General features: G+C 38.0%; 1 protein-coding gene and 1 pseudogene across 1 annotated transcript in view; both read left to right on the top strand.

Moving 5' to 3' along the window:
* The first annotated feature begins 2056 nt into the window (after positions 1–2056).
* Positions 2057–4515, top strand: LOC143020412 (uncharacterized; annotated as a pseudogene).
* A 4781-nt stretch (positions 4516–9296) lies between these two features.
* LOC143020411 (uncharacterized) overlaps positions 9297–12500 on the top strand; it is an 8761-nt gene continuing 5557 nt past the window's right edge. The window contains exon 1 of the mRNA XM_076176828.1: positions 9297–9329. Coding sequence (XP_076032943.1) covers positions 9297–9329 — 33 coding nt within the window. The remainder of the gene's footprint in view (positions 9330–12500) is intronic.

Here is a 12500-nt window from a genome sequence, read left to right as displayed (position 1 = left end):
TTCATTCAAAGATCTTTATTATAAACAGAAATTCGGATGTTCCATGGGCTCTAATCTCTCGCCAGTTCTAGCCAACTTATATATGGAATATTTTGAATCAGTGCTATTACCGGAAATTAAACCACCCGCCATGTTTTGGCATAGATATGTAGATGACATCTTTACGGTTTGGGATGATGAATGGGGTTCATTCCAAGAATTTCACAACCAACTCAATCACTTAACGAACAATATTAAATTCAAGGTGGAATGGGAATTAGATCACAAATTACCTTTTCTAGATATTTTAATAATAAGAAATGCGGAGTCACTGTCCTTCACAGTTTATAGGAAGCCCACCCACACAGGGAGCTACCTACATTTCTTTAGCCACCATCCTGACAAAATAAAATATAGTGTAGCTTCAGGCCTATTCTTACGGGCTTTGAGAATTTGTAGCTCCCAATACTTAGATTTGGAACTAAATTCAGTGAAAAATCAACTAACAAAATTAGGATACCCGCCGTGGTTTTTACAAAAAGCTCTTAGCAAGGCCAAAATTAGTTTTCACAAAACAGATTCCCATTCCGCCATGAATCATAATTGGGATAATAGATGCATAAAATTGCCTTTTAACAAATCAATCCATGAATTGTCTCACATGTTACCAAAGGAAAAGGTAAATTTTATCTTCCATTATCCTAATAATTTGTTCAGTAAAGTTGTCAATATACATCATAGATACAAGAGTAATACAACTCCTGGAGTTTATAAATTACCTTGTTTAGATTGCAATGATGTATATTGGGGACAGACGGGTCGAGATCTCAATACCAGGGTTAAGGAGCACAAGAACTCTGTTAAATACGGACAGGAAAATTCCGCAGTATTTCAGCACGTCGCCAATAAAAACCACCGAATAAATTGGGACGATGCTGAAATAATTTATAAATCCAAATGTAGTTTCAGAAGAAAAATAGTAGAATCCTCCTTAATAAATAATTTCCCAAATTACAACATTTCCCATGGTCAATGGTCACCAGACTGTATTTCTTCTTTTGCCATAAATAAAATGTTACCATCAACATTAGCGGTGGACAAAAATCACCAAGGCCCATGCAACGCCGGTCATGTGACCTGAGCCACCAAGATGCGAGCATGCGTGCCGGGCGTGTTGACCTGAGCTCCGTCCCCTCTTGCTACCTCACTGCTTTACTATAAATACACATTGTTCTGTACTTTGTAACTCATATCTGCCGAAGAGGATCACAGTAAGTGATCGAAATATACAGATCTCTATATCTTCGCTTATTCTTCTCCGAAAGTGGGTCATCAGTATTATTTTACAAATGTGCTACGACATATCTTTGTTGTGATATATATATATATATATATATATATATATATATATATATATATATATATATATATGTATATATATATATATATATATATGCAAGGTAGACAACTTGAAAAATCTAGCAAATCAGAGCGCTTTCGAATATTACATCCAGTGCAAAGATTTTATGTACTTTTTGCACTTGATGTAATATACAAAAACGCTCTGCTTCGTTTTTTTTTCTAAGTGGTCTACCTTGCATACGTGAACACACGTACCCGTTGGATGAATGGTTTAGACAAATGAGAGTATGGGTGGAGGAAGAATAAGCGAAGATGGGCTGGAACTCCTTTATTGCTTATAAATTTCGACCGACTCGGTCTTCTTCAGTAAGCTGTCTACAAACAGCTTGAACCTTACAATCATACAATTGAAGACGGGGACACGGACACGTCGTCTAGCTGTCTGTCTGTGGATTCCCATTCCCGTACCATGTATATGTTTCCCAATTGCATTTATTATCAATTTAGTTGCTGCCTTCGATAAACATACGGACCCTTCCCTGTCATTGTTATTTTCATAAGAGTTGATATAGGCAGCTTCAATCGTTTTCATGTTTTCACTTTTAATGATAAGGAATATAGACAACACAGAGGTTTCGCCATGGGAAGTCCTCTTTCTGCGGTGTTGGCCGGTATTTTTATGGAAGCGTTGGAGGAAGATGAATATATAAGGATCATGGATAGAGGCACCACGTGGTTAAGATATATGAACGACGTTACTGTAATAAAACCAGAGAATATGGACATTGAACATAAGTTAAATAGACTCAATAGTGCCAATAAAGATATACAGTTCACTGTAGACATGGGAGACCACAAATTACCATTCTTTGACACTTTGGTGCACAGGAGGGATGAGTAAGATTCTCAGTGTACAGAAAACCCACTAACAGAGACGAATTTGTACACTATTTCTCAGGACACAGTGAGCGAGTGAAAACCGGCGTGCTCATAGGTTTCTTCCTCTGAGCCAGTGGTTTCCAATTTTTTTTTTTTTTTTTTTTTAATAGTTTTACAACTATACGTGCTAAGTTAACCTTAATCCTAATGCCGGGTACAGCAATGTTTTCTTTATTATATCTTATTTTATTCTATTCTTATTTTTTTTGTCACCCCTCCATTACCCACGAAAATTTATCTCCCCCCCAAGGGGGTAATTTACCCACAGTTTGGGAACCACTGCAGTCTGAGCTTTTAGAATTTGCATTGATGAATTTTTGGAAGATAAGTTACTTACATAACCAATGCCTTTAAGAAATTAAAATATCCAGGGGGAATGATTAACGAATTGAAAGAAATAGCAAAGAACATCGTCATGAAAGCAAATGTCCAATTGTCCGAGAGGAATAAAATACAATATATTTCTGTTCCCAACTCTAGGAAAACCGAAGCCATAGACAGATTTCTTGGGAAAGGTAGGACGAAAATAGTAAGGACTTCCAATTCTAATATAGGAAAAGTTGTGAAGACCAAAAATATAAAGGGACTACCCCAAAACGTCCTCAGTGCCATTTATCGCATTCCTTGCAGCAGGTGCACCTCTTCGTACTACGGTGAGTCAGGTCGAGGCGTCGAGAAATGCATAGTCGAGCATAAAAGGGATTTGAGGTCACACAGGACGTCTAACTCACTCGTTCAGCACGCTGACCAATCTGGATATTTGCCCCACTGGAATGGGGTCGAGGTCCTACATACGGGATTAAAAAGGGATATGAGAAAGACTGTTGAAGCTGCCAATATTAACTCTTATGAAAATAACAATGACAGGGAAGGTTTCGTATATTTACCGAAGACATCAACTAAATTGATTATAAATTCAATTGGGAAACATATACATGGTACGGGAATGGGAATCCCCAGACGGCCAGCGTAATGACCTGTCTATGCCCGCGTCTTCGAGTGTATAATTGTAAGGTTCAAGCTGTTTGTAGACAGTTTACTGAAGAAGACCGAGTCGATCGAAACGTATAAGCAATAAAGGAGTTCCAGCCCATCTTCGCTTATTCTTCCTGCACCCACACTCTCAAACATACCCGTGTTCTTATTAGCATATATATATATATATATATATATATATATATATATATATTATATATTTATATATATATATATATATAATATATTTTTAATATATATATACATATTTATACTTATATATATACATATATATGTAAACATATATATCTGTATATATATATATATATATATATACTGCAATGAATTCTCTTCCTGTTTTCAAAAACATCATTCAGATGTCAACGTGGAATCACCAACAAAGGTATCTAGTGGAGCCCTTTTTCCAATAACTAACTTTGGGGTATCTTGTAGTAAGAAAAAATAAATGAATAGTGATCCGGGCTGAGAGGAAAGGAGAAGTTACTCGTTTGCTTCATTGCCGGCTCCATTTAACCTCTTTCAAGGGTTGAGGATCCTAACTTTCAAGCTCTTTTTAACAAGGCTTAACCCAGTTACAGCATCCCAAGCTGTAAGGAGCTCAGCAGCAAATTATCTTCTTCACAAACTCAATAACTACAGGAACATCTCCACAAGAAATTTTGATCTGTTAGTCGTGCTGTGTTACAGTTGATCTTTGGACAAATAGACAAATGCGTTCGTACACCGGGATCACATGTCATTTCATTGATAACTTTAAGCTTCAATCAACAATGTTGGCATGCAGAAGATTCACAGGGGTCCACACTGCAGAAAAAAATCATGCCACTTTCACCGAAATCATCCTTAGTTTCAACTTAGAAACAAAGATGTTTACAATTGTAACCGACAGTGCCAGCAATAAGATTAAATTGTTTGCGAGACTTCCCGGTCTGGACAATGTGAACCCTAATCAAGCCAGTGAAAGTAAAGAGGAGGATGACACCTTTGACATCCCTGATAACAGTGAGAAGTTGCTGGAACATTTGCCTGAGCATGTCAGATATTTTCTTCATAATTTACAGATCACTGAAAGATGGGCTTGAGGAAGCAGGGCCTGTATCAAGAGTCATTGGAAAAGCCTCACATCTAGTATCGCACATTCGCCACTCTACACTGGCATCTGACATTCTTGAAGGTGAATGCAGAGCTCAGGTCAAAAATGTAACCCGATGGAACAGCAGTAACAAGATACTTCCCTGAATATTGATCCAACCAAGCTTGATCAGTTAGGCTGTCCAGTAAAGCTATTCAGACATGAACTTAATCTCACCAAGGAAATAACAGATATCTTGACAACATTTGAAGTAGCAACTCTACAGTGTCATGGAGAAAATGTAACTTCAAGAAAAAAAAATCCATGCATTTGCGGACTGAGAGCTGAGCTTGAATTACTGTCACAGACATACAAATCAAACATGATCACCATTCTAATAAAGCGGCCTTGCTGTGGATGTGCTGTGTCTTGTGACACTGCTTCTGACCCAGGGCAGTGAACAGGATGCAGGGATGACCCGTCATCCAGGAAATGCCAAGATGAAAGAGAGGGAGGAGGGTGGAGGGGAGTGGAATATGTAGGGGATGGAATGGGTGGGAGTGATTTCTATGCCTTTTTCTTTTCGGCTACCCCCCGTGTAAGGGGGGAAAAGCTTTTGGTATATGTATGTATCAAAGTATTGTACGTACTTTATCAATGCTTTTTTTTATAAATAATCACAGCAAAATGTGATTATAATCATAATATAATCATAATCATGCACAAGAAATAATCATAATAAAAACAACAAAATCAGATCATGATGAATAGAATTAAAAAACAAACAGTCATAATTTAATCACAAGCAAAAAAGAATTCCAGACCATAATCTAAATAAAATCTTAACTATTTCCCATAATCATGCCCATATCCGATATATATATATATATATATATATATATATATATATATATATATATATATATATATATATATATATATATATCAAGGACTACTATTACACAGGACGTGCGCGCCCAGATCCCTGGGTCCGCTAGCGGAGGCCATTGCTTTCTTTGTAACCTAACATTTTATTTTGGACAAATATATCAAAACTAGAAACCTAACATTGTATATAGGACAAATATATCAACTATTGACTTATTCAATGCAGTATAAGTTAACATAAACTTTTATAGTGAAATAAGAAACTATTTTTAAGGCACTGTTATGCTTTGAAATGCCAATTTTATCCGACTTAACAGGTATTATTGTATGAGGTTAGTGGACACCAGCGTTGGCGATTTTTTTTTTTTTTTTTTTTTATCTTTTTAAAAAATATAGAAATATATTTTTTTTAATCAGATTTATTTGATTTAAATATATTTTTTTTTATAGATTTTAAATGTGGGATTGCTATCTGATATGCGATATAATTGCTAAAGGACATTTTTAGCATATCAATATAAGGAGCAGTGTTATATAGACTTGCCACAAGTATACAATGAACGATATAAGCCTACATGTAATATATATAGCACTGTGCAGTCCACAACAAGTTTCAACAAGATTCTTTTTAAAAATTGTTCTAGGTAAGCAGCTTCTCAATGAGTCAGTTGCTGCTTTGGAATCAACCAGGAAGGATGTCTTCTGAACCTGGCAGAGTGGTTCCTTTAGGTAGAAAAAATGATCTTGTCTGGAATTATTTTGAAAAACTACCAACAACTTCTGGTAAAGGGTACCGAGCTAAATGCAAAGACTGCAGCCAGGAACTACAGGGAATTTTGTCAAGATTAAAATCTAGCCAAAAAGACCATAGATTAGATTGGGATAATGCATCAATAATTTATAAATCACACTGTAGCTATAGAAGAAAAATTGTAGAATCTTCTCTAATAAAACATTATCCTAACTTTAATACCTCTAAAGGCCAGTGGCCCCCAGATTGTATTACCAAGTTAGCGGTCAACAAGATCATGTCTAAAGCGGTTGGACAAAATATCACCCCTTGTCCTACTTTGACCCGACCATTTCAAGGGCATGTGACCTGAGGCCCCCCCCCCCACTTTCCTCATCCCCTTCTATGTACCCCTCATTTCTTCATATATACTTGTACCTTAACCTTATGTAAGCATTCTGTTGAAGAGGACTACAGAGAGTAGTCGAAATATACAGTTTCTCTGTACTTTCCGTTATTATTTCTCCGATAGTGGGTTAAAAGTGATCATATATATATATATATATATATATATATATGTATTTATATATATAGAAATATATATATATATATATCTCTGTCTGTCTGTCTCTCTTCCCCTCATTCTCATTTGTCGCTATATCATCTGTGCGTCTAGCGTCGCACAAAGGCCAGGAGGTTGATGTGGGCTAATAATCCTCATGTTCTAGGTACCAGTAAAGATATAATGCAAGCGAAGTGAAGAAATGACATAGATTTAGAGACCGAGATAACTGAGAACTGAAATTGGTAGCTGAGTTGAAACAAAGAGGTAGAGAGAGAACGAGAGAGATAGAGAGAGAGAGAGAGAGAGAGAGAGAGAGAGAGAGAGAGAGAGAGAGAGAGAGAGAGAGAGAGAGAGAGAGAGAGAGAGAGAGAGAGAGAGAGAGAGAGAGAGAGAGAGAGAGAGAGAGAGAGAGAGAGAGAGAGAGAGAGAGAGAGAGAGAGAGAGAGAGAGAGAGAGAGAGAGAGAGAGAGAGAGAGAGAGAGAGAGAGAGAGAGAACAAGAAATAGAGGGGGTGAGAGTATGTCATCCTAATTAGAGGGTATCCTTATAGCACTTATTATTTGATTTTATTCATCTTTGTGAAAATTCTCCATCCATTAGATTATAGAAAACCAATGTCACGTTGATTAAGTTAGTTTTTGGGCAAGTTACTAAAATAATTAATAAAATGAGGTATGTTAACCTCCGTACATTCTTGTCATTATTAAGTAAAAATGTCGTGAATCCACCAAATGCTAGATTTTCGTCTACGAATAATTTAACGTGTTACTGGTCTCGTCTTGCATTAGCTCTACTGACTTAAATTAACCTCAACATTAGCTTATGTTCATTTTTGCGGTGAATTCGCTTCGTAAACAATTGAAAAATAACCCCACAATCCAATTGGACAGGAGATAAAGAGATAAAGAAAACACTTAATGATATATATATATATATTTTTTTATCTTTTTTTAAGAATGACTTTGGAATCAAGGTGAAAATTCGAAGACTTCGAAGAGACGAGAGTAATCGAATGACCAAAGCGCTCGAAAAGCTGGTGACTCGAACATGATTATGTTAAAGTGAATTTCTCGAAGAGTGCAGTAAACAGAAAGTGAAAATTAAGTGGTGAAACAAGGAGGAAGATAAAATGAGGGAAACACAAGCCAGAATGAAAGTGAAAAAAGGGAGGAATAGAAGAGCAAAAATGGAGACGATTTTATAGGGAGGAAGGAAGAAGAAACGAAGGAATAAAGGCAAAGGAAGGAATAAAAGATGAAAGAGGAAGGGGAGTAGAAAGTGAAGAAGAAAGCACAGGAAGGAAGGGAGAAAGAAGAGGGTAAGAGGTAGAGAGGAAAAGGCTATAGACAAGCAAAAAGGACAGAAAAACAAGGATGAAGAGTGAAAAAGGAGAAGGATGAGGATATAAAACGGAAAGGGAGAAGGACAAAGAGAAGGATGAAAAGCAGATGAACACAGATGAAAACGTAGAGAAAATAGCTATGACCGATGTAAATATGGAAAAGTTTCAAAGTTTCTAATCTGAAGAGAACTGATGTAGGATGAGTTGTCGAGAGATCTTCCCGCCCGCAAAAAAAAAAAAAAAAAAAAAAAAAAAAAAAAAAAAAAAAAAAAAAAAAAACGGAAAAGAAGAAATAGGTCGTTTTCTTTCTCAGAGCCGAAGAACAACAAAAATGTTTGCGTGAAGATAGAAGCGAGTCAGATGAGATTGTAAAGTTGCTGAAACTTTCGACAAATCCGTATTATTGTGTAGATTTTCAATGCAATTTCCACCAACAGCGTGCATATTGCAAACAGCCCCACATGTATGCAGAGACGCTCAGGTGAACAGGACTGCACAGTACAATGGTACATAAGAAACAGGTATTCATTTTGGTATATCAACCCCAGGCGCAAACACATGCAATCAGGAATATGCGAAAACAAACACAAAGCTCTATGTCGACACTCCTCCATTTGCATACAAGAAGGGGAACAAATGGGTTTGATCTCAAACAGGTACCAGTACACCTACACGCATGCAAGTCTACACAGACACACACACATATACACACGCACACACACAAGGATTTTTTCGTCGCACACAATATTGTGTGTGTGTGTGTGTGTGTGTGTGTGTGTGTGTGTGTGTGTGTGTGTGTGTGTGTGTGTGTGTGTGTGTGTGTGTGTGTGTGTGTGTGTGTGTGTGTGTGTGTGTGTGTGTGTGTGTGTGTGTGTGTGTGTGTGTGTGTGTGTGTGTGTGTGTGTGTGTGTGTGTGTGTGTGTGTCTGTCTCTCCCTCTCTCTTTCTCTCTCTTGTTTCAACCCTCCACTCTCTACCGTAAAAAAGTCAACAATGTAATGCTGTTTTTAAAAAAAGACAGAACTCGATACCCGGACTTGGTAAAAGTAAATTTTACTCCTTAAAAACGGGGATGATGACGATAGTGGTGGTGATGGTGAAAATCATGATAATAGAGATGATGTAACCTCCCCCTCGTGAGGGGTAGACGTGCTTGGATAACTCTCCTACATTACAAGTAATTTGGGATGGCGAAAGTGCTATACGTTGGTTGAAAAATATATAAAATGAGCGGTGACCGCGGCCGCCAACGCAACATAAGGAATTGCAGTGATCAAACGCTCCTATATTATCTTAAAGTGCAAAACAGTGATAGATTATTTCAACGGTGTCCGGGAGTGCCAAAATCGTATTGTATAAAGGTTCTTAGTGTTGGGTGGAAGGTCGTAAAAATCGGTCAGTCGGCCTGCCTCTATCCCCGGGTCATGGAGGCCCACCGCGTGATTCAGAGGGCCAGTGTGGGTAAAAGTAGACATCATCCCATCTGTAGGTGGACGAATGCCTTATCAAGGCCTTACTTGGCGGATTAACAATGCCCCGATAAATAATTGAAAATTGAAAAATGTCAAAGTGATATAATGGTGAAAATGACAGAGCGCATGAAATGTCAATGATAAAAGTGCAAATTAGATGAAGAGCAAAGGCCCAGTCAGGATGCAGCCAAAAAGAGTGACCGCGTCCTGTTCCCCCCTTTAACCACAAGCCTCCCCCTTCCACTTGGTCCTTCCCATTTCCTCCTCGCCTTGGTCAGTTGCCCTTCGCCGCCCTCCTCACCTCTTTTCTCTCAAACATGCCAGAACAGATTTGTAAGGACCAATTAGTATGTTGATGTTCGTTTCATCATTTAACTCTCTCCCCTCTTTTCTCTCCCTCTCCCCCATCTCTCTCTCTCTCTCTCTCTCTCTCTCTCTCTCTTCACTTCTTTCTCTCCCTCTCTCCCCCTCTCTCCTTCTCTCTCTCCCTCTCCCCTTTCTATCTCTTTCTCCCGTTCTCTCTATCTCTCTCTCCTCCTCTCCCTCTCCCCTTCTTTCTCTCTCTCCCTCTTCTCCCTCTCACGGCTGCTTCAAACTGTGAGATGGCGAGTGGTTGTGTTTCTGTGATTAGCGTCGAAAAGGTACTATCACTACTTAGTAAAATTAAAGCCTTAGATAGAACTGTAGAGGGCATTAAAGAGGAGAATAAAGTTCTTCACCCAAAGGCCTAAAACATGGACGACAAACCATATTTGGAACCTGGGTGGAAAACAGTGACAAACAAAACACAGAGAGATGGTAAAAGAAAAAAAAAACCGGGCCCGCTTGAATGCACACTTTTTTCAAGCTCTTGTGGGTCTACAAGAGGAAGAAACAAAAAAGATGCAAGAGAAGAAGGGTAGGACAGTTGGTGAGGTATTTAGATAGGGCTTTCTTTGACAAAAATAGGAAGCATAGGACCCAGTTGTGTTTCCCCGGGGCGGAGGTGGGTGATGTTAGAGACAGGATAGAAGAGTGTATAGACGGGAAAGGTGTGGAACTCATAGTGTGCTTGAGTGGCGGGGAGAATGACATGGGTACAATAGGGAGTGAGGAATTGTTTGCGCGGTTTCGGGATGCGGTAGATAAGATTAGGAATAAGGGGGAAGGTTTCTGTTGTATGTGGAATCCTTCCTAGGCGTAGAGTTAAAGGCATGTGGTATTCCAGGGCTATTGCAATAAATTGAAGGCTGTCAAAACATTGTAAGGCTAATGGGTGGGTATTTGTCGACAACTGGGATCGCTTTTACGGCAAGAATCATCTATATACAAGGGACGGGGTACACTTGTCACCCAAATGATTTCGGCTCCTTGCTGAATCCTTTGAGCGAGAAGTAGACATCCTGCGGTTTTTTTGTTCTTCTTCTTTCATAGGTTACGTGGGAGTCGGGGGTGGGGGAGTATCGGAATATAGTTTAGACAATAGAAACAGCTCAGAGAGAAACTATGAAAAGAATCACCTAATCAGGTGGAGGGAGGATAAACTAAAAGCATAATAAATAAAATGTATTTGCTATGAGGTAAAGCATGCGTAGAAAAATTCTATATTATAGCTATTACTGAATCCTGAATCAATATGGCGGATAGACATTTCCTTCCGGAAAACAGGATAGAAGGATATAAGTCTTTTCAAAAGGACAGGGTTGGCAGGAGTTGGGGAGGAGTAGCACTTTTCGTTAAGAATACAATAAACTGTATTACCAACAATTCGATTAAGGAGGAGGCTAGTACGGAATTTATTTGGGTAGAGATTATAGACAAGAATAAGAAACTTATTATTGGCGTCCTGTATAGACCTACTAACCTGAGCGTTGAGCAGACTAATCCCCTGATTCATGAAATTCACAGGGCGTCCCAGTACAAAAACGTTGTGATCATGGGATATTTTAGATATAGAAACATTGACTGGGAAACTTTAGTAGGAGGTCAGGAAGAGCAAAATTTCTTAGATGCGGTGCAGGATAATTTCCTAAAACAAATTATTACCAATCCTACGAGGGGAGAGACTACTCTGGTGCTCCTAATAAGGAACACCTAACGAGAAACGTAAAAGTGTGAGTTAGTATAGGCTCTAGTGATCATCAAGAAATAAAATTTAATACTAATTGAGAGGAATCAATTAGTACGAATAACGTTCTAGTATCGGGCATCAGGAGAGCCAATTTTGATGAGATGAGAGTATATAATACAAGCGCGATGTTATCCGACTGGTCAATGATTTGGATGAAATGTACAGTATTCTAACAGCTTTAATTCCAAATGCACAAATAAATTAATTCATCTCAAGTCAATACGGAAGAATGGTAATACTCCCTAATGGATGACAGACAGGCTGAAATATGAGATTGGAATGAAAAGAGGACTTTATATACGAATAAAAAAACGGGGAAACACACCTTAGATTCAGATATGACGATGTGGCAAGACTAATTAAAAAGAATACGTGCACTGCGAAACATAACTATGAAATTAAAGTTGCCAAACAAGCGAGATCCAGCCTCATGTGCTTCTTTCATCTCTATAAAACAAAAAATAAGGAAATGATAGGCACAAATAAAAACGACGAAAATGCTATGAGAAAATTGTAGGATAAAATGAGTGAGGAGTTTATCAAATATTTTTTCTCGGTGTTTACTAAGGAGAGGTTAGATAAGGTATTTGATTGCGATCCGATTTTCAGTGATAATAAAGAAAGTAGACTATCAAATATCAGCATTAGTAAGGTAGAAGTAGTCAAACAGATTAAAAAACTTAAGCTACAATATCTCCAGGTCCAGATGAATTTTTCCTGTGAGTGCTTAAAGAGTGTAAATTTGAAATATGCTAAAAGTTAACAGAAATATTAAATAAGAGGGTGGACACTGGTTTTGTGCCCATTGCTTGAGGGCAGGCAAACGTTGTTCTTGTTTTCAAAAAGGGAGATAAATCGTCTATATATGACTACAAACCAATCAGTCTGACATCAGTTATAGGTAAAATGCTGAATCAATAATAATGAATAGACTTAGAGATCACATTGAGAGACATAATCTGATTCTTGACTCACAACATGGTTTCTCCTAGGGTAAGTCATGTGTGACTAAACTTCTATCTTTTTACACTAACGTTTATAAGGCG

This window comes from Oratosquilla oratoria, chromosome 40, assembly GCF_046742065.1.
Source record: "Oratosquilla oratoria isolate Oo_2021 chromosome 40, ASM4674206v1, whole genome shotgun sequence".
Taxonomy (NCBI): Eukaryota; Metazoa; Arthropoda; class Malacostraca; order Stomatopoda; family Squillidae; genus Oratosquilla; species Oratosquilla oratoria.
This window is presented reverse-complemented; position numbering and strand designations above follow the sequence as displayed.